The sequence below is a fragment of the Ammospiza nelsoni genome, chromosome 18, assembly GCF_027579445.1.
Source record: "Ammospiza nelsoni isolate bAmmNel1 chromosome 18, bAmmNel1.pri, whole genome shotgun sequence".
NCBI classification, from domain to species: domain Eukaryota; kingdom Metazoa; phylum Chordata; class Aves; order Passeriformes; family Passerellidae; genus Ammospiza; species Ammospiza nelsoni.
In genome coordinates, this window is record NC_080650.1 from 11,904,760 (window position 1) to 11,924,734 (window position 19,975).

A 19,975-nucleotide genomic window follows, 5' to 3' on the forward strand; every position below is an offset into this window, starting at 1 on the left:
ACCCAACACCAGGCCCGTTCCTCATCTGAATCCAGGGTTGCTGTAACATTAGACCTGAGTGCTGCACAGGGCAGACAGGTCTGGGAAGCACAATCAGAGGGAGAGTGAAGGATGCCGCGTTCCTGGAGATGTGTATCAGCTCTGGCTCTCAGGAGCGCTGTCTGTGTGGGACAGCGGGCAGAGACAGGATCTGCTTTCTCCTGAGGGCTGAGAACAGACTCTGCTCCTCCTGAGGGCCCAGCACAGGCTCTGCTCCCTCCTGAGGAGGGCCCAGCACAGACTCTGCTCCTCCTGAGGGCCCAGGCTCTGCTCCCTCCTGAGGAGGGCCCAGCACAGGCTCTGCTCCCTCCTGAGAGTCCAGCACAGGCTCTGCTCCCTCCTGAGAGTCCAGCACAGGCTCTGCTCCCTCCTGAGGAGGGCCCAGCACAGGCTCTGCTCCCTCCTGAGGGCCCAGGCTCTGCTCCCTCCTGAGGAGGGCCCAGCACAGGCTCTGCTCCTCCTGAGGGCCCAGGCTCTGCTCCCTCCTGAGGAGGGCCCAGCACAGGCTCTGCTCCCTCCTGAGGGCTGTGTGCAGCGCTGCTGCCGTTCCCCGGGTCCCCTCAGCATGCAGTGGCACCACACATCCACACATCCCTTGGTTTCTTCCAGCGGCCTTGACAGCCCGGTGGGAAGTGCCTCACTGCTCCATCAGGAGCATGCTCTTACTGCAGGAGAGGTTCCAGCAGGAATTACTGAAAACCCCAAGCCTTTCGTGCCTTAGTGAATACAAGACCCTTCTGATCAGCCAAGCAAGCGGCAACACAGCCGGGCTGAGGCAGCGGCACCGCCGCCCTTCTCCCAGCGGGGGAACACCGCGCTGAGAGCGCCCGGCTCTCGGGGACACTGCGGGGCCGCCGCTGAGCGCGCCGCGGCAGGAACCGCGTGGACCCTTCCCCAGCCGGGCAGGTCAGTGTCAGTGTCACTGTCCCAGGACCCGCGCACAGCCCCGCGCCCAGCGCGCAGCCTAAACCCGGATGCCCCGCCCCTCAGCCGCCCGCGCCCCGCCCGTGCCCCGCCCGCGCCCCGCCCGCGCCCCGCCCGTGCCCCGCCCGTGCCCCGCCCGCGCCCCGCCCGCGCCCCGCCCGCGCCCCGCCCGTGCCCCTCCTGCTCCCGGCGCTGCGGCGGCCGCGGGCCGGGGCCATGAGGCGCGCTCCCATTGGCTGACGCGCGCCGCCTGTCGCGCGTGGATTGGCCGGGCGCTCCCCGCGGGGGCGGGGCGTGCGGCGGCGCGGTGGGGGGGGCGTTAAAGGCGCCGCGTCGGGCGGGCGGAGCGGCGCGGCCATGGCGTACCAGGGCTTCGCGCAGGAGTACCTGGGCATGCCGGCCGTGACCCGCGCCTACACCACCGCCTGCGTGCTCACCACCGCCGCCGTGGTGAGCGGGGGCCGCGCCGGGGGGCGGGGGGCCGCGGGGCGGGGGCCGGGGCTGGCCGAGGGCAGCGGGTGATGGCAGCTGCTCTGCCTGTCTCCCACAGCAGCTGGAGTTCATCACCCCCTTCCAGCTGTACTTCAACCCCGACCTCATCTTCAGGAAATTCCAGGTGAGGCCTCGCTCGGGCTCCGGGGCCCGCTGTGGCTGTGGCTGTGCCCGCGGGGCCCGGGTGTCCCGCTCGCAGGGGGGCCGGGCGCTGCTGTGTCATCCCCGGGGGCTCCTGTCCCACTGCCCCAGCCTCCTCTGAGCGCTGCGGGCCGGGCCAGCCACACAGCGTCCCCTCCTGTCACGGGCACCTGCGTGGGGACAGCTCCTTCCAGCCCTTGCCTGCCACACAGCACCTTGGCTTTCCCTTGGCTCAAACCCCATCTCTTCCCCCTCTGTTACAGCGTGTGCTGTTGGGCTGGTTGGAGAGGGCTTTATTGTAGAGAGGCGTGAAAAGTGATTGATTTGGCTCTGGGTGCTGAATTGTGGTTGTTTGACCTCTCTAGAAAAGTAAAGAAATCTTCTTTTCCATGCCTGGAAAGGTGAGACACTGATGTACCAGGGTACCATGTGAGGAGGTCCCACTGGAGGGTGGAGCAGCTGTCTGGTGTCCTGGGGTAGTTCTGAGGGACAGGTGCATGTCTGAGCATTCATTCCCTATGGACAGTGTGATGGGCTGCTCTGTGTGGTGAGGAGAGACCTCTGTCCACCTCCTTTTCTCTCTCCTCTCTCTTCTCTTTCAGATATGGAGGCTGATCACCAACTTCCTCTTTTTTGGGCCCCTGGGATTCAGTTTCTTTTTCAACATGATATTTCTGTATCCTTTGGTCTCAGTGAAGTTCTCTGCTCCCATTTTGGCTTAGACGCAGCTCCCCCCATCCATCTTCCTCCCCAGCATGGCTTGCCTTGGCAGCACTCTGGGGCTGTGGGTTCTTCCCTTGGCTCTTTTGAATTGAAGCCCCTCCTGCCCCTCCATCTGTGCTTGCTGCAGGGCAAAGGGAAGCTGGCAGTGCTGCTGCTGTGGCTCTTGCTGGAGAGCAGTGCCCATTCCTGGGGTGAGCTCTGGCTGAAGCACAGCAGGTGCCTCTCTCTGTCAGTGGGGTGCAGTTTGCACTGTTCTGCTCTGGGCTGAGCTTGCAGCAGTTCCTGGGCAGTCCTGCCATGGGCACAGGGTGGCCAGCTGTTTTAATTTCCTATACTGCAACCCTCCCTTCTCTCCTGCCCTCAGGTACAGGTACTGCCGCATGCTGGAAGAAGGCTCCTTCCGAGGAAGGACGGCTGACTTTGTCTTCATGTTCCTCTTTGGAGGGTTTCTCATGACAGTATCCTTTTGGGCTGGATGAGGCTCCTTGGTGTCTCTGACATGCTGTGGATAGTGTAGGGCTTGTCTGCTGCCTCTGTGTCAGGTGTGCTGTGGTCTTGGTGCTTAATTAATTGTTTTACCAATGTAAGGTCCATCCCAATAGAGTAGGTGACAGTCTGTGACACATTGTGTAATTTGTTTTAATCAACTGGTGGGATGTCACTGGGGCCCAGTATGAAAAATCACACTTGATAATCATAACAAAATTACAAATACAAAAATTAGAATGATTTCTGCTAGATGAAATAACATCATTGCTATCAATTTTTACAGCAGCACAAGCAGTTCTCAGGCACACACAACCTTTACCAGTACATACGAGCAGAGTTTTCTGATCAGTGACTGGATGAATTTTGAAGTAGCAAATACTCTGTTCTGTGTGCAGACACACATCTTAGGCATTAATAGTATTGCTTTCACAAATACCTGCTGAGCAGCACAGCTGCTTCATGAATGCTCTTGGTGTCCCAGGGCAGAGGGCCTTATGCTCTGAGAGCTGGGAGAGCTCTGCTGAGCAGGTGCTGCAGGGGCACTTCTGGCTCTATGGCACAGCCTGTGCTCTCCATCTTTGCCACCCTTGGCTTGCCAGAGCCTCACCCAGTGTGCCTGGAGGAGAGGAAGCTGCCTGAGGTTGTGCTGGAGCCCCTGGCAGGGGCTGGGCTGCCTCATCCCTGAGGGACACGTGGCAGAGCTCAGCCTGAAAGGAGGCCACGTGTTCTGCTGCAAGGACTGTCCAGCTGTGCCAGGGCCACTGACTGAGCTCTGCTGAGTGCAGCATGGCTGGGACTGCATGAGGCTGGCTCAGGACAGGGGCAGGAATGTGGAGCCATGAGGACAAGGAGTGGGGTCCCACATACTCAGCACGTGTGAGCCCAGAGCTTGCAGCCTGCCAGTAAATGGAGGTACCATCACACAGTTCTTAAGTTCTTTTCACAACACAGTAATCTGATGGTGAAATTTATTTCCCTCCCAAGCATAAACCTTCTCTGAATATCTTCTGCTGTCTTATGCAGATGGCTCAGAGCACTGCTGTGCCCAGGGAGCTCTGCATGAAGCTCTGTGAGAATCCAGGTGGCTGCAGCAGCCACACGCTTGGCCAGATGTGGAGTCCAACTACAAGGGCAGAGAAAATTTTTGCCTGTCTCTGTGCTCTGAAGAAAAGGAATGTGAATTCCAAGAACAATCTCACTGCTGAACTACTTCTGTAGAAGGCACATACTGGATGTGAGCTAGCTGTTAAGATATGCCACTGTCCCAAGTGCTGTAGGAATGTGAAAGCCCTTCTTTGAATGTCATTTTGATGTTCATTTTGCAAAGGGGACTATAGAGCTCTCTGGTCTCTGGTGGTTGTAGACGTCAGCTTAAGGGGTGAGCAGTCTGCATGTGAGCTTGTTCTGGGGTGGCATTGAGGGAGATGTGTGTGGGGCAGTGGTGGTGAGTAAATCTCAGCCAGGAAAGGCTCGGTGACATGGGCAGTGTCTGGGAATGCTGGGATCAGCTGTCTCTGGTTTGGGTTTCCTGCCCCAAAGCGCACTGTGCTGCCTGGAGGTGTGCACAGGGTGGGGAGGTTTTTCCTTGACTCGGTAGTTCCCAGCTGTTTGGACTCTTTGCCAGCCTGTTTTTCCTGGGCCAGGCTTTCACCATCATGCTGGTGTACGTGTGGAGCCGCAGGAACCCCTACATCCGCATGAACTTCTTTGGCCTTCTGAACTTCCAAGCCCCCTTCCTGCCCTGGGTCCTGATGGGGTTCTCTCTGCTCCTGGGCAACTCCATCATCATTGATCTGCTGGGTGAGTCAGAGCTGGTGGGGGATGCCAACAAGGACACCTTGCAGCCTCAGTGGTCAGTCCTCGTTGGTGCTACTGGCACCTTCTCTTGGTTCCAGCTGAGCTGAGATGTTGGGTTTCCTAACTGAGCTGCCTGGGTTTCTGGAGGGCTGGGCTTTTGCTTGTGACCTGCTTTTTGCTGTGTGTGTCTGTGGTGGTAGAAGCTGGGTATGGTGAGCTCTGACACTGCTGTGTGTGGTCTCCTGGGTGTGCAATGCTGCCCTCAGGCTCATGGGCTCCCTGCCTGCTGATCACAGCAGCCTGCAGCATCCCTGGCTCTGGAGAGAGCTGGGTTTGGGCACAGCTGGGGGATTCTTAGCCCAGCAGCTCTGGTTTAGCTGGCAAAGGAGTTGCTGTTTTGCCTGACCTTGGTGGCATCTCTCCCCAGGCATTGCAGTGGGTCATATCTATTATTTCTTGGAAGATGTTTTCCCCAATCAGCCTGGAGGAAAGAAGCTGCTGTTAACCCCGAGCTTTCTGTAAGTAAAGTTGATTCTTTCTGGCCTTTACTGTGGGCTTTCCCAACCTGATCACTTCCAGAGCAAACTGTGACCCTAAGAGGCAACTGCCTGCTGCCAGCACCTCAGCTCCACAGGTATTGGAGTTAAATACCATCACACTGCAACACACAGGTCATGGATTGCTGCATTATTTGCACATTATATACACCTGTACAGGGCCTATGCTGCAGCAGCAGCTGCTACCTTCAGCTTGCTAGTAGAACTAGTCTGCTTACTGCTTGTGGAAATGCTGGATGCAGGCAGGACTTTTTCTGCTGTGTTTTCATAGTTTAAGAAAGCAGAATTTGTTCTGCTTTGTGCACTGACAATCAGCTCTGACCTGGTGATCAGGAAGGAGGCACTGCCATCACTGCGTGTTGAGCTGAGCAAAAGAATGGGTGGTGATGGTGGCTGTGGCTGACAGCCAAGCCCCACAGAGGGCCAGGGTGTTCCTAGGAGGGCTGGGGGTTTGGCAGCCTCAGCTGAGTCTCCTAACCTGCCTGCTGGATGGCATGTCCCTTGCCAGGAAGATGGTTTTTGACACACCTGAAGAGGATCCCAATTACAACCCTCTCCCTGAGGATCGCCCAGAACACCAGCCTAGAGACCAAGACCAGCACGAGCAGCAGCATCCACAGTAGCATGGGGGACTTCTTCATGTGGCCAGACTCCTCCCTGCTGGCTGGACTTTGGCTGTGGCCCAGAGATCCTTCTGGAAAAACAGAGTTGCCATTCCGATGTGTAGTGTGTTTGTGTGGGTAACCCATCCTCCCCTTGTACAAAGTGGAGCTTTGCACACAAGAACTCCTGAATGCTTACAGAGGTGTTCTAGGGCCAGGGCTGAAGCTGTGCTGGCTCCTCAGTTCCCTGGTGTGGAATAACTATCAAATGGGGTGTTAAACCAGTTCTTCCTTCTGCTCTCAATGACTTGCTGTGTGCCAGGTCACTCTTGCCCTCTGTACAAAGGTGCACCTGGCCCTCACTGCTGTGAGACCTCTTTGTGGGCTTTCAATGAAGTAGTTCTGCACCATGGTAGAATGCAGCTCAGCCTCTTTCTTTCCTTTATGTCCCCCACTCCTTTTCTGGTGGTTGTTTCCAAAGAGTCTTTACATTAAAGTCTTTATTTTTCAGTTGTGTGTCCATTTCTGCCAGGGGCAGAGGCAGCAATTCATCAGGAATTTGCTCATAACTGCCAGGTTTGGGATTTTCTTTTCTGGTGGCCAAGGCTGGAAGATGTCCTTTCCCTCTTCTCTCAGCAGGGCTGCAGAGCATGAGGAGTGTGGGGGATGTCTAATTGGATAAAGGGGTGCCTGGGAAAGGACAAAGGGACTGAGCTGGACACTTGATCCAGGCAGTGGCTGGAAGCAGCACTTGAACTGGCAATAAAAACTCTCTGCACCTGCAGTATAATTCCACTGTTGTTGAATTTTTTAGCTCTGAAACTTAAACATCTGAGTTTCAGGGGAAAATGAAAAAAGCTCATCCCTACCCTGACACCTGTATGAAATGGATCTGATCACTCTTGCTAGCACAGTACCCACTGTGCTTGTACCCAACCTCAAAGGAGTCTGCACACATGGTATCTCACAGCAGCTCACTCCTAACAGTGCTGCTGCTCAGAGCTGCAAACCAGCACCAAACCATGAAATGGGAGTAACCAGCATCTGATTGAGCACACTCACAAACCCCCATGCACACCAACTCCCCCTGCCCTGTAGTCTTCCAGTAAAACACTTTATCAAAAATCAGACCTGATTTGAACATGCTCTTGCTGCACTTATCCTTCCCTCTCTAAGAGGCTGAGAGGCCTGTACAGGTGGTGATTTGTTCTAAAGATACAGGGGCATTAAGGGTGATGATAACAGAGCTGGGGTTCCAGTTCTTAGAGGAGTTTGTCTTTGAAGTCTTCAGAGGTTCTGGTTTAAATTGCCTGAGATGGGGCTTTGAAATGTAACAGTTGGGCTATTCCTTTAGGTGGGGTACCAGACTAACCCAAGGAATTGTGATTGCAGAGCAAGAAAGCTGCTCCTGGCTGTTCCCCTGTAGTCCTAGTGCTACACAAAGAAAGCTGGCTGAAGTTCCCATCTTGCTGGCCTTGGTCCCTTGACTGTCCTGCTGTGTCCCTGCTGCTTCAAGGAACAATCTGTACAAACTCTCTGGCCTTGAGAAGCAGAGAGGTGCTGCAGTCCTTGTGTGCCTGCACCTCATTGTGAACTTGGGGATTAGTAATCACAAACTTCACAGCAATTAAAAAACTGCAGCACAGATTTGAACTGCTAATTTACAGCAGTTTCACACGTATTTTAGTCCAATTCCCTGAAGAGGCTGCTGGCAGAAGTCCCCAGTCATGTAACAAAGGAAGGCTCAAGTGTTCTCAAGAAGGCTCTGAGTTTTTATGTCCATGAGCCAAAACATGTTTTACATGGGAGGCTAAGAGCAGCAGCAATCCCAGCCAGGGTTTGTCTTCCTTGCTCAAATAACCTTTCAACCTCTCTAATATCAAGTCATGCATGGAGTACCACTCTGGCACAGGAGCCTAGGATAAGACTGAATTATATGATTACTAAATTGCAAGTTTTCAGTTTCTGCAGACTAACATCTGGAAAAAGTTCCCTCCCACCCAGGAATCAGAACTGTCTCTGCTATTACTCAAGTCTAAACATGATAAATTAAGACCAGAAAGTGTTTTTTGACTGTGCTAGCAGGGTGGGTGGATCAGCAAGGATCATAAAACCTGTGGCTTTATCATAAAGGCCTGAACATGACTGTCAGGCTGCCAGCAAAATCTGCCTTGCTTGCAAGACTCATCAGTTCTGGCAGTGAATGGTAGGAACTCTATCAAAGAGATGGGGTACCTCAACAGAAGATAGATTCTAATTAGTTTGTAAGCAAGCTTGGATTTTTCTTTAAATCTCACTTCAATGGATTTTGGTTTTAAACTCCCTAGAGAAAGACAGCTTGTTTCTTGGGTTGCAAAGTCCTGACACTGCAGTGCTAAGGGCATTCATGACACCCACTTTGCTTTGAGTGCTCTGTGCAGTGCAGCTGGCAATGTTTGTGCTGCAGAGGAGCTTCAGTCCCAGTGACTGGAGGCTTTACCTGCTGTACCTGTGCAGAGCCTGGGCTGTTTCCAGTCTTCCTTCACAAAAAACAGTGCTGACCACACATCAGGCTGACATCTGACAGAAATGACTCTCAAGTCTGTGATTTCAGTTAAACTATTTTACCTTGTTGAGTAAACCAGCTGCACACCTCCCCGAGGTCATTACAGACTGTGCCAAGTCTGGGAGCAGACCAATCCTTAGAGAATTGTTTGCTGCTGCTATTTCTAAATCTCCTCCTCACTTTCCCCTGCACCAAAAGGTTTTGGCTGTTGTACCTGTTGAAGTAAAGCACCCAGGAAAAATGAATGCATGTGAGTGTTCAGAATTAACACTAGGCCCTGTCACCCTCAGTTACCAGAACAGCACAAAACATGGTGACATTCACTGTCCATGCAAACTGACTGAACTCAGCCTACATTGTATGCATTCCTTTTATTTAAAAAGTTGTCCTAGGAGTGCACATTGCACCTATACAAAAGAATCTTTCCACTGTCCACACACAGGTATAGAAGGGCTCCAACACCAGCCACAGGTCCCAGCTGGGTCGCGCTGCTCGCTCAGCGCTCTGGGGACGTGGCACTGGGGTGGAGGGGGGCAGAAGTCAGCAGTACTGGGAACTCGTGGCAAGTGGAATGTGTGTCCCCTTCAGAGACAGAAAGACCCCTGCCAATTCTAGATCCATCTGGGGAGAGGAATAGGGCTAAAGTCTGTAGGAAGAGCACCAGTGTCACAACAGGAGGGTTACCAGGCTGGAGCAGTATTGGCCAAACGTCTCATGCGCCTGAGGGAGAGAGAGAGGTACAGTGAGTGCATGTTACAGACATGGCAGTCTGACCAAAACCAGTGCTTCTGGGGAGGCTGCACAGCTTTGTAGACAGGTTTATTCCCAGACAGAACTCCCCAGTCACCTGAGAGTGCCCCAGTGATAAGGCAAGGACACTATTTTCACTAACAGCTGCTAGGGCACTTTTCTCATTAACTTGGATTGAACCGACTGCTACTGTAAACTCTTCAGTCAGCCACAGCTGATACACAAAATGACTGTGCTACTGTTAATCAGCAGTTAAAAAAACATCCTGGGAAAGAGCTGAGCCAGTATATTTACTGTTTCCACAATGTATCTCTTGGAGAGATACAAGCCATTCCTTCATATCTGCCAGGAAGAATTTCATCAAGTAGGTGCAAGCTGTCAACTGCTTGTCAAACATCACTTTGCAGGTGGGCAGAGCTTCTCCTGGATTCACACGGTGCTCCCTGTGCTGGCAAACAGGTTGGCATCACTCAGGCTAGAGCTGGGAGCTTGCCCATTGCTACATCAAATTGAACTTTATGCTACATAAAAGGAAGCTTTGTGGCAGGATTCTCAGGAGCATGACAGTGCATGACATTCCAAGTATGTTTGACTCATGCCTTCCTATACAAACAACTTCCCTGGACAAGCAAAGAGCCCAAGGAAAAGAAAAAATGGGTTAAAAAAAAAGGAAACTTCCTGCAAGCAGGAGATGGTAGAGCAGACATTTCGGTGTTTGTGGAGGAAGGTGATGATGGCTGAATACCCTGAAGCTAAAGCTTCTGTTGTGAGCAAGGCTGACGTCCTGCCAGTTAGCTCTCAGTAGGGAAAGACAAACATCCCAGCTTGGAGCTTCTGTCCAAGGGACAGGCCAAGAGAAGTGTCCAAAGCAGTGGCAGTACCTTGTGTTCCTGTCCTGGTCTCTGATCTTCTTCTCCATCTCAGCGTCTGTGAGGGTTTCCAGGAGAGGGCACCACTGGTCAGCGTCCCCCGTGTTGCGAATCGCGATCTCCACGGTGGGCAGAGGGTTCTCACTGCAGGGCACAGGGCAGCAAAACAACACCCATCAGTGGGCACAGAGCCCAGGGACAAGCACAGGGACAACACAGCATCATTCAGCATTCCTTCTTTGCTCTGCTTAGTACAGTCTGGGTCCCTGAAGTTCACCACAGGCTCCTGGTTCCACCCTTGTGGAGCCTGGAGTTCCTGGGAAAGCAGCTACACCCATCTCCAGCCACTACTGCAGAGGGATTTGTGCTGGACCTGCAATTCTTTCCCACACTGGCTGGCAGGGATGTGACAACCCCAAGAGGCACAGCTCCTCCCAGTCCCTCAGTCCTGGGAGTGCTTCTCCCAGCACAGCCCAGGAGCTGGGACTGTTCCCAGGGCTCCCTGTCCAGCCTGGCTGTGCTGCAGCTCTCACTTCCTAGCTGTAATTTGCCTAGCACACCCCTGACAGCTGTTCCCTGGCAAAAATCTGCCTTTCCTGGGAGCCTGACTCTGGAAAGAGCAGTCTTTTAGGACCTGCTGTAGCTAACAAGCAAAACACCAGGCTGTGCCCCAAATCACAAGATCTGTTCCTCAGAGACTCCTCTGCCCTGACCAGCTGTATTATCACATGCACAAAATATTTACTGCCTCACTAGCTGCTTTTCAGTAAAAGTCAACAGGAATTGACCAAGAGTAGCTTCCCAAATATTGACAGTGGAGCCGGAAGCCCAACATAAATATAGAGGAGCCTTGGAATGTAAATGTTTGCTTTGAATTCTCCAAAGTGCCTCAGCCTGAGCTGCACAAGTGTGTTTGTGTGTGTGTGTGTGAGAGGAGCCCTGGGACAGGTGTGCACACACATCCTGCCCCCTCCCCAGGGACGTGCACCCCTACACAGGATTTCAGCCCTCTCACTCCCTCAGGAAAGAACTCAAATGCTAATCATCATGGGAACACACAACATCTGCATCAAAGCTAATAATCTAAAATAACAAGTCTTCAAAGTAATTCTACCATGAAAAAATAATCCAGGCCTTTTGCTATCTGATCCAGGGAGGAAGCTTTAATCAAATCTACTTCCAGTACTGCTGCCATCCACTAAACAACACTTAAACCCAGGAATTTCATCTTAGTCCTAGATTGCCACACATTCCAGGCAAAATTAGATATTAACTAGGGGTTTGTTAGTGATAGCATGATTTCTGCCTGACACTGAGCATTCACTGAATTCAACAGGGGATGGAAAGCTGGACTCATGCATAACCTAACTGCAAGGCAACTCAGATACCACATTTCTTTAGCAAAGAATCAGCGAGAAACTGAAAAATCCTTCCTCATCTCCCAGTCTCTACACTAAGACAGCTCCTCCTCCATTGTTTTCCCTGATGAGGAAGAAAATGCTGCTGCCAGGAATGGCTGAAAGGCACTGTCAGCTGCAGGGGTCCCAAAAGAGCAGGGAACTGCCTCTGCTCAGGCTCCTGGCCTCAGGCAGTGTCAGGGGCACACCAACAAAGCAGGGAGATGTCACTTTTGGAAAGGGGACTCCTCAGGCACAAGGGTTGGTGAGTGGGAGAACCTGTGCCATCACTCAGGTCCCAAAGGCAAACCTGGCTGTGAGGTGCTGTGTGCTGCCACCAGAAACACTCAGCACACAGGAGGGAACATCCCAGCCCACACTGGCCCTGAAAACCCCACAGGCAGCAGCAGCCACCTGTGTGCCTCCAGTCCTGCCCTGCCACTGCTCTGCAGGCTCTCCTTGTTTTGCACAGAGCAGCCCAGCTGAAAAAAGTGCCCTGGCTTTCATCAACTAAAAGACAGTTTCACCTCTCCCTCAGATGATTAAGAGACACATGACTTCTCAAAATCCCCAATCCCTTGAGATATTAAAGTTCTTTTGATACATCTAAAGCAGACCCTTTCCTTACATCAATGGAATGATTTTGGAGCAACCACCACTCCTGTGGTTTGGAAATTCAGGAACTAACCAACCACAGAACCCAAATATTATTAATCACTGTAAGGTTTCAAAAGTACTCCTTTGCTAGAAGAAAAAAGGGAAGAGGAGGACATGTTTGTACTATGACAAAAATAAACGAGGTTTCAATTAGGTGGTTTTTGCTCTCTGAATAGCTCATGTCTATGTACTTTGTTCTGGTGGGGTTCCTTTTTTAGCTTTTTGTTCTCCCTCTTGCAATACTGCCACAGTGTGAAAAAGGCCTGAAATCTGCCTGTTTGAGGAAGCACCCTTTGGTACCATGGCCCAACATATGTTTTTGGAGACAATAGTGAAGCTGGCATTAACATGGGCCTGGGCAGCACTAAAACATCCTTGCTGCAACTTCCAGTGACTGAGCAGAAGCAAAGGGAGAAATGAACCCCAATCCCAAGAGCCAACAATACACAGATGACTTTCTTGGATATCTGCAGTATATGGAGAAGCAGAGGCAGGAGGGACAGACACTTCACAATGCAGACAGTGCTGCAGCACAACATGTGTCAGGTTCTCATCTACCACCCTGCAAGGTCCCATCACTTCTCAGCATTGCCCACCCCACTGCTCTGTTGCTGGATGTAGTCCCAAGCCAAAACTGCAAGAACCAGTCCAAGGTTGTGGAGGGAAAGGTAGAAGGCACCTCCCACCTTCCAAGGGACATCAGCAGGATGGACACACATTGTAACAACTTAATTCAGAGTTTAATTCACATGTGCTAAAGGGTCCCTTTCTATTTTCTAATATGAATCACTCTGGGGATCACTTTAGAACCAGGCAGTTGCTGTGAAAGACTGGCGGGATAAAAACTGTACCCAGAGACCAGTGCAAGAACAACTAGGCCAGAGCAGATCAGGGTCTATTTGTCAATGAAGGCTGAGCAGACAGGAACCCTTTGGATGGAGCAGGAAGGAGCAGAGCTCATGGCAGCAGCCAGCTTCCCCACAGTCTCCAGCTCCTCTTTGCTTACTCCCACTCCAGCTACTCCCTGTCCTCTGCCTGAGGTAGGGCAGGGCTGGGCACGTTTCCCTGGGCTGCTTCTTCCTTGAATTGACCCCTACAAAACTGGTGTCAACAGCACCATTCCCTCCTCTGCAAACACAGCATCTGCTGAACTCTTAAACTTCCCTGACTGTCACCATGACCCGAGGTCACCAGACCTCAGAGTGTACATTAAAGGACTGTTAGAGCTGCAGACTCAGCACTGTGCTGTGGATAACATCAGTGCAGGAACTCACAGAACACTGCACAGCACAACTGGAAGCCATTTAGGAGAAAAATTAATGGCTGACTAATGAAACCTGACAATGCTGCATTCCAGCTGTGAGAAGGGCCTGTGATCAACCCACCTCTGACATCAGTCTGGGGAGAGAGGTACAGTTTTCATCAGCCCAAGTTCAAACAACCAAAGCTTGAAACAGTGGATGGCCCAGGTTAGGCAAAGCCAACAAAACAAAAAATGTGTCTGGGGTTCATCATGACCTTACCTTAGAAGAGGGACCATCCCTGTTAATTAATTCTGTCAACAGAAGCTGACATTTCATCAGTATTTAGTCCTGAAATGTATTAGACCCATCAGGAAAAGATACTTAGGCACAAGCACAAAAAATTGTTAAGACAGACAGAATGGGTGCAAGCCACAAGGACTAATTTCAAACAAAACCTTCCTAATCAGGTCAGCATTGATGCAGATGCCCATGAAGTACAAAGACCCCCAGAGCCAGACAAGGAGGTGGCAGCTCAGTACCTGAAGGCATAGGTCTTCTGGTGCCAGCTCAGCTGTCCCCGGATGCTGTAGGCAATGGTTGTGACAAACTCCCCACCCAGGCCGAGCTCTGAGCACAGCTTCAAGGCAAACTTCTCTGGTGAGTTCTCCTTCTCTGACATGTCCCACTCAAACTGGTCTACAAGGGAGATGTTTCCTACATGGATGTTCAGCTAGAGAGAAGGGAAGACACAGGTTATTTGTTTCCACTTTCACAAAGGTTTGTCCAAGGTGATTGAACTGACGAGGCAGAGGCTGAGAGAACAGAGCAGTAACTCCTAGTTCATCTGCAGAGTTCCTTAACTGAATTCTTAATTTCAGTAGCATGAAGACAACTCAGCATTGCTCACCAAGGTTCAGCTCTTCCAAAGGAAGATGGCAATGCTTTAACTAAACTATTTCACCACCTCAGAGGCTGGGCACACAGATGTTTAATCATCTATCACCTTTAGTTCTGTTCCCAATACAAAGGAAAAGGGGAATCTGGTTGGAGGACTGGAATTAAGAGCTCCTTTGTTCTTTTGTACTCTTAGTCCCCTGTTACATAACTGGAGAAACCCAAATGGTTCAGCTCTCATTCTGCTGCCTTCCTGTGTTACCTTAATAATGACTCGTTGGTCTGACTGGTCCTCCAGGATGCTGTCAGTGGGGTAGGACTCGATCTGCTGTCGGATGGCAGATGCAATAGCAGGGACAAAGGTCAGAGGATTCAAATCCAGGTCATCACAAAGAATCTCCGAGAACATTTCTGGGGTCATCAGCTTTTCTGTTACAGAACAAGAATGAACACTGTAAAGTTCCTTAAAAATTAATGTCTGCCACTTACAGAACACACAAAATCCCACAGGGCAAGGTGACAAAGGGAATCCCAAATGCATTACCTTTTGCTTTTAAAAGGGTGTTTTGTACCAGGCCTGTAAGGGCAGACACTGATACAGGGACTTCCAGCCTTCTTTACCTGCTCCATGGTAGTGGAGCCAAAGAAGCCACAGCCATTAACCTCAGCTAACTGAGCACTCTCAGACCACTGAGCTGCTGAACTGGCTCAGGAGAATCTGCCAGTTAAATTCTACGTGTGTCCAGGAATGGCTGCAACCCATGGAAGTGGCAAAGCATTTGCTAAGAGATGCAAGCACTGAATACAGTCCAGAGTGGGAGAGCTTTAAAGCTTTGTCTGTGTGGGGCAAGGGCATTTGGTGATGGACACAGCTTTACCTGTCCAGCCTCAGGAAGCTCTCCCTGCTACGTACCATTCATGTTCCACGTAAATGCATCTCGGAGTTTCTGCCCATCAATTTCCATATCCAGCCTGATTGGAACCAGAACCTCTGGCTGGGATGCATTCTCATGGATCACTGCTGGGTCATGGTCATCAAAGCTGAAGTGGAGAGCAGCAACACAGTATATGCAATGAGCACATGACACATCTGGCATCCATAGAGGGAAGGCAACATTTGTTGGAAGCAATCCCCACACTCCAACTCCCTGATCTGTACTCCTCAATGCAAGCTTACAGGGCTGTGGCAACTAATACTAGCTTATCACCTTTTATTACATCTATCATAACACACTCCTGCAAATAAAACAAGTTTTCTAGGATTAGTTTCATCTTGGTTGCCTTAAGTTTTATAATGGAAAAACCATTAGTCATGAGCTTCAGCAGCATTTTCCACTCAACAAACTAGATCAAAGTTACTGGTACATGTCAGTGAGAAGCAGCCTGTCCTTCACAAAGAGGGGCTGCAGGCTTCTCAAATGACAACTGCTCAGCAAATCAGCAGGAAGTAGAAGGAACTCATCAGGAAAAGAACTCATCAGGAACTCATCAGGAAAAGAACCATTTTCCTGACAAAAGGAAAGCCTCCACTCTGAGCCATGGATGGCTACTGTAACACAGAGCCTCAGGACACACAATTTAACTAAGATTAATGACCTGTAGGTCTTTTGTCAGCTGGGGATGAATCACAACATTACATGAACTCATCAGTACTACCCTGGCAGCATGTCATTTCGGTAGCTATTGCCACTTTCCAGAAGCAGGGAGCTGTCTTACCACAGAGGGAATGTTCTCTTCTTATCCCTGCCCATGCGGTTCCTGTTGATGGTTGTGGAGCACGGCACGGCGTCCAGGTGATGAGAGCTGTTGGGCAGGGTTGGCACCCACTGGTTGTTCCTCTTTGCCTTCTGTTCTCTGAAGGAGACTGGATGTTAACCTGCAGCCCCTCAGCACCACTGTCATTTTAAACTTTCAGTGCTATTACAAGTTCCTGCTATTTTTTTTTATTCTGGGACTATCAACATTACTGTTCCACCAGGAATGTTCCTCTTGGAAGGCCATCCTCCAGCTCACAAATATCCATCAGATATGAATCCAGGTGCACCTTTATAAATACTAGATTCATATTTGGATTTTCTGTCTATACTTTACAGAAGGACTGCTGAGAAATGCAAGGTCTCCAAAAGGCAGTATGTGCAGAGAGCATTCTGTAAAACATCTGTTACAGATGGAATGCAGTAATTGCAAAAGAAGTTGTATCAACAAACACTTAGATTTTTCTTCCTGTTTTATGTGGGCAGTAACCCAATCCTTACACTCTGGAGATCCCCATTTGCCCAGCACTGCAAATACTGAATGCAGAGTGCCAAACAAGCCCTGCACAACAGCCTGGGCTTATGGAACTCCTCATGCTGCCTGCCCCAGAGCTTCCAGGCAGCTCCATTCTGAGCCTGGCCTCACCAACACTGCTCACCTGAGGTAGGTAGGAGGTTCTGTGCTGATAGACACTGCCTTGTACTTCTCATCATTCCCATCCAAGATCTCTTCCACTTCAGAGGCCTTCAGCAGCGTCACGCTGGTGGCTAATGTTGTGTAGCCATGATCTATTACCAGGAAACATGGCAATAATTAACAGGGAAAGGGCTACAGAGCACTGTAGTACTGAAAGGCTACATAGTGACAAAGCCTCCCTGTCACTGCAGGAGGGACTAGCACAGAGATACAAGTGTCCTTTGGGCTTCATCTTCCTGTAGATATTTACAAGGTCCAGAAAAAAATCAAAACAATCAACTATTTCTGACTTAAAGGTCAGAAATAGTGATGCAAGGATTGATAGAAAAGCTGTTAAAGATTTTGGGAAGGGGGAGAGAGCTCAGGACAGCTCTTGCTGAATGACAGAGACCATCTGCACTGGAGAGTCCTGCTAATGTTCTGAGAGAGTTAGCCATGGGATTGGGAGGCACAATTAGGGCGACCACAGACAGAGATCAGAGGAAGAAGATTAGACATTAATATTACTGCAATAGCACCAAAGGTCACAGTGGACATCCTCCCTCTAGCACAGCTAAGAATAACACACAGATGAGACTTACATCTTCGGGGACTGTGAGACCGCTGGTTTTCTGTTGGGGGAAAAATGAAAGCAAGAGGTCAGCAGGATACTTGGAGGAAAGAGACATAAGCCCAGAGTAAACCATTATTTTTATTATGCTTTAGTCTACAGAACATACAAGAAGTCATATGGCTAAGAAATTTAACTGCTTGCTATTAGTCCCTCAACAAAAACAATGCCAATATTCTCCCCGTAGCAGTCACATCAGTAGCACCACACCACAAGTTCAGGCAGGCACAAACATCCAGTCCCTGCCAGAAGCAAAGTTAAGCAAAGATGCACATCTTCAATGGAGCATCCTTACAACACTCCTGCCTATTTGATGAGAGAGACAAAGACACCTCTCTTAGTCTACAAAAAATCTCTTCCAAAATATGGTAGTGATTTGGAGATATGGCTTTTGCTCTGTGATGAATGTAGCCAGGATGGATGTTTCCATTTCAGAACGTTTTTGATCAGGTGCTATTTATTGCCAGGCTGAGCCACCATTACAGGGTGCTCCATCACCGGGGCAATCTCAAGTGATTCACAGAGCCCTCAAGGTGCACAAGCCTCTGAATCACCAGAACAGTTTTTCAAGGCAAAAATTGTCAATAAACATTACTGGGAATGTCTTCTCATCTTCTCACCATGTGAAGAGGCCACAATTTTCTTCCTTTCCTCCACGGTGGCCAGGCGCCTCCAGAGCGAGGGGTACCTCTTGTACAGGGAGCCCCGGAACATGCGCAAGTAGTTCCCCACCTGCCAGGAGAGAAGTGCACATGTGGCCTTTATTCCATTTTGGAGAGTTTCAGCAGAAGCTGGAAGAAATTCAGCTCTTTTTAGTGATAAAAAGGACCTCTCAATTGGGTGTTTTTGTGCTGTGTTTGGCACCAAATAGCATTGCCGCGATTTTTCTGGCAATGCAGAAAACAAAATTTTTATCAGCACTTATTTCACTGGTGCTATCTCACTTCACTAGATCCAAAAAAACTCCTACCCACTGATAATAGGAAATTTAATAGGAAAACACTCCATTCATTTGTATGTATTTTTGAACAACCCACCTCTTCTTTACTTCAGTTTCCACATCAATGTGCAAGGCTCAGTTGGAATTAAACTAAACCAGATACCCAGCTCTCAAACACATTATTTTTATTTTGAACCTCCCCGCCATCTAGACATTATTTGACTACAGCAAATGCCCAGAGACTTGTATTTTGTTTTAAACCCTTTGAACATCAAAAACGTGATTGCTGCCAATAGTCCTCTTTCAGATTTACTTACCATCTGTAAAGCAGTTCTGTTCCTCCTGCCATAAGATCCTCACCTGTGCTGAAAGCTACAGCAGGCCTTGCTGACCAACACAACCATTTCTAGACTCTGAAATCAAATTTTTAGACTGCCAGGACACTGGAAGACTGCCACACAACAAGGTTTTTATTCCTTGTTTGAGAAGAGTTTTTTTGATCTTAGATTTAGCTATGTCTTTCACTCTACAATGCTCATCAACAGACAGAAATTAATGGTAGATAAAAAAGACAACTCTTTTCCTTCTCCATGTACCTGGTATGGCAATCTCACAGCTCACCTGACTGCAGGTACAGTTGGCTTTCAAACTCTACATTTCACATGAGAGAGCGAGGGATGTTCAGTCCCTGCTCAACCTACAGAGCTGGCAGTCAAACTTAGCCAATAATCCCTTTTGTGCATCAAGTTGGGGGCTAGAACATTTTTTCCCGTTTTCAGCTGTTTCCCTGGTGCTACAGGGCCAGTGTTTCTTGCTTGAATGAGGCTCTTTGTCAGGGAGGCTCAACCCCTCCCAGCACGGGCCAGCACAGTGCCAGCACAGACTCTGGGCTGCTCAGACTCTGCCCGGCGGTGTTTGCTGACCACACTGTGCACAAGGCAGAAGGAGCTGCCCTGCCTGCTTTGGGTGCTGTTCCTGAGCCCTAAGGCTCCCAAAGGTGTGCGATTCGTTGCCTCGCCGCGTGTGAAATACCCCGAACCCCTCAACAACTGTGCCCAGAAATTCTCCTCGCTGATGGGGACCGGGGCCTCAGGCTGCGATCGGGGAGGATCCGAGCGGGTCCCGGGGCCGCCCTCATGGCAGCACTGATCCCTCCCGTCCCCCAGCACGGCTGAGGCCCTCGGGCAGCGCCCACCGGGGCACAGGGGAGCCGCGGGACTGGAAGGCCGCTCCCTCCCGCCGGGGTTCTCCTCCGCCCCTCGCCCGCCCCTCGCGCGGCTCCCGCACCCCTCGGCCCGGCCCAGCCCCCGCATTCCCCGGCGCGGGCCCGGCTCCCGCCCGGGCCGCACCTCGGAGCCGATCATGTAGAACTCGCCGTCCTCCTCCAGCTGGAACTTGACGGGCTTCTGCCCGAACGTCTTGCTCAGCGCCATCATCATCATCGCGGCGGCGGGCGGGGGACGGCGGCGGCGCCCGGAGAGCGGAGCGCGGCCCGGCGGCAGCGGCGGCGGGCGGAGCGCGGCCTAGTGCGGGCCCGCTGCGCGCATGCGGCGGGCGGGGCGAAGGAGGCACGGCCGGCACGGCAGGATGTAGAAAAAAGGCGGATTTTATTGTGGCGGGGCGGAACATAAATACACACGGGACACGGCACATCCCAGCGCCGTGCCGCCAGCCGGGCTGGGCTGGGAGGTGGGAGGGGAGGGGACTGTTCGCAGCCCGGGGTGTTTGCCTGAGGCTGGGCGGGCACGGCGGGTGTGCGGTGCCGGGCCGGGCCGGGCCGGGAACGGCGGTTCGGGAGCGGTCAGTGCATCTGAGCATCCCGGGATGAGCGCGGGGCAGTGTCCAGCACTGGCA

General features: G+C 51.1%; 2 protein-coding genes across 3 annotated transcripts; one reads left to right on the plus strand and one right to left on the minus strand.

Moving 5' to 3' along the window:
* The first annotated feature begins 1,285 nt into the window (after positions 1 to 1,285).
* On the plus strand, positions 1,286 to 6,274 carry LOC132081348 (derlin-2-like). Of its 2 annotated transcripts, none has more exons than XM_059485001.1 (7): positions 1,286 to 1,413; positions 1,514 to 1,579; positions 2,199 to 2,293; positions 2,684 to 2,777; positions 4,413 to 4,608; positions 5,033 to 5,123; positions 5,671 to 6,274. In XM_059485001.1, the coding sequence occupies exons 1-7, from the start codon at positions 1,321 to 1,323 to the stop codon at positions 5,783 to 5,785; spliced, it is 750 nt and encodes a 249-aa protein (XP_059340984.1). In that variant the 5' UTR covers positions 1,286 to 1,320; the 3' UTR covers positions 5,786 to 6,274. The 2 variants fall into 2 exon arrangements, with proteins under 2 accessions (XP_059340984.1, XP_059340985.1); XM_059485002.1 differs by having other exon boundaries at positions 2,199 to 2,272.
* Positions 6,275 to 8,661: 2,387 nt separating this feature from the next.
* On the minus strand, positions 8,662 to 19,652 carry SMARCB1 (SWI/SNF related, matrix associated, actin dependent regulator of chromatin, subfamily b, member 1). The gene is made up of 10 exons (XM_059485061.1): positions 19,471 to 19,652; positions 17,802 to 17,913; positions 17,153 to 17,182; positions 16,534 to 16,663; positions 15,837 to 15,974; positions 15,034 to 15,161; positions 14,383 to 14,549; positions 13,766 to 13,956; positions 9,941 to 10,072; positions 8,662 to 9,029 (listed from the first exon to the last, which is right to left on the minus strand). The coding sequence occupies exons 1-10, from the start codon at positions 19,561 to 19,563 to the stop codon at positions 8,990 to 8,992; spliced, it is 1,161 nt and encodes a 386-aa protein (XP_059341044.1). The 5' UTR covers positions 19,564 to 19,652; the 3' UTR covers positions 8,662 to 8,989.
* Positions 19,653 to 19,975: the final 323 nt, after the last annotated feature.

What these genes read in the sequence shown, in the direction of transcription:
- LOC132081348 (XM_059485001.1), top strand. Translation starts at nt 1,321, where the DNA reads ATGGCGTACCAGGGCTTCGCGCAGGAGTACCTGGGCATGCCGGCCGTG. An exon ending in TATCCTTTGGTCTCAGTGAA is followed by an intron (nt 2,294 to 2,683) that starts GTTCTCTGCTCC and finishes TCCTGCCCTCAG; the next exon opens with GTACAGGTACTGCCGCATGC. An exon ending in CTGTTAACCCCGAGCTTTCT is followed by an intron (nt 5,124 to 5,670) that starts GTAAGTAAAGTT and finishes GTCCCTTGCCAG; the next exon opens with GAAGATGGTTTTTGACACAC.
- SMARCB1 (XM_059485061.1), bottom strand. Translation starts at nt 19,563, where the DNA reads ATGATGATGATGGCGCTGAGCAAGACGTTCGGGCAGAAGCCCGTCAAG. An exon ending in AATTGTGGCCTCTTCACATG is followed by an intron (nt 17,183 to 17,801) that starts GTGAGAAGATGA and finishes TTCCCCCAACAG; the next exon opens with AAAACCAGCGGTCTCACAGT. An exon ending in GACCAGGACAGGAACACAAG is followed by an intron (nt 9,030 to 9,940) that starts GTACTGCCACTG and finishes TCTCTCCCTCAG; the next exon opens with GCGCATGAGACGTTTGGCCA.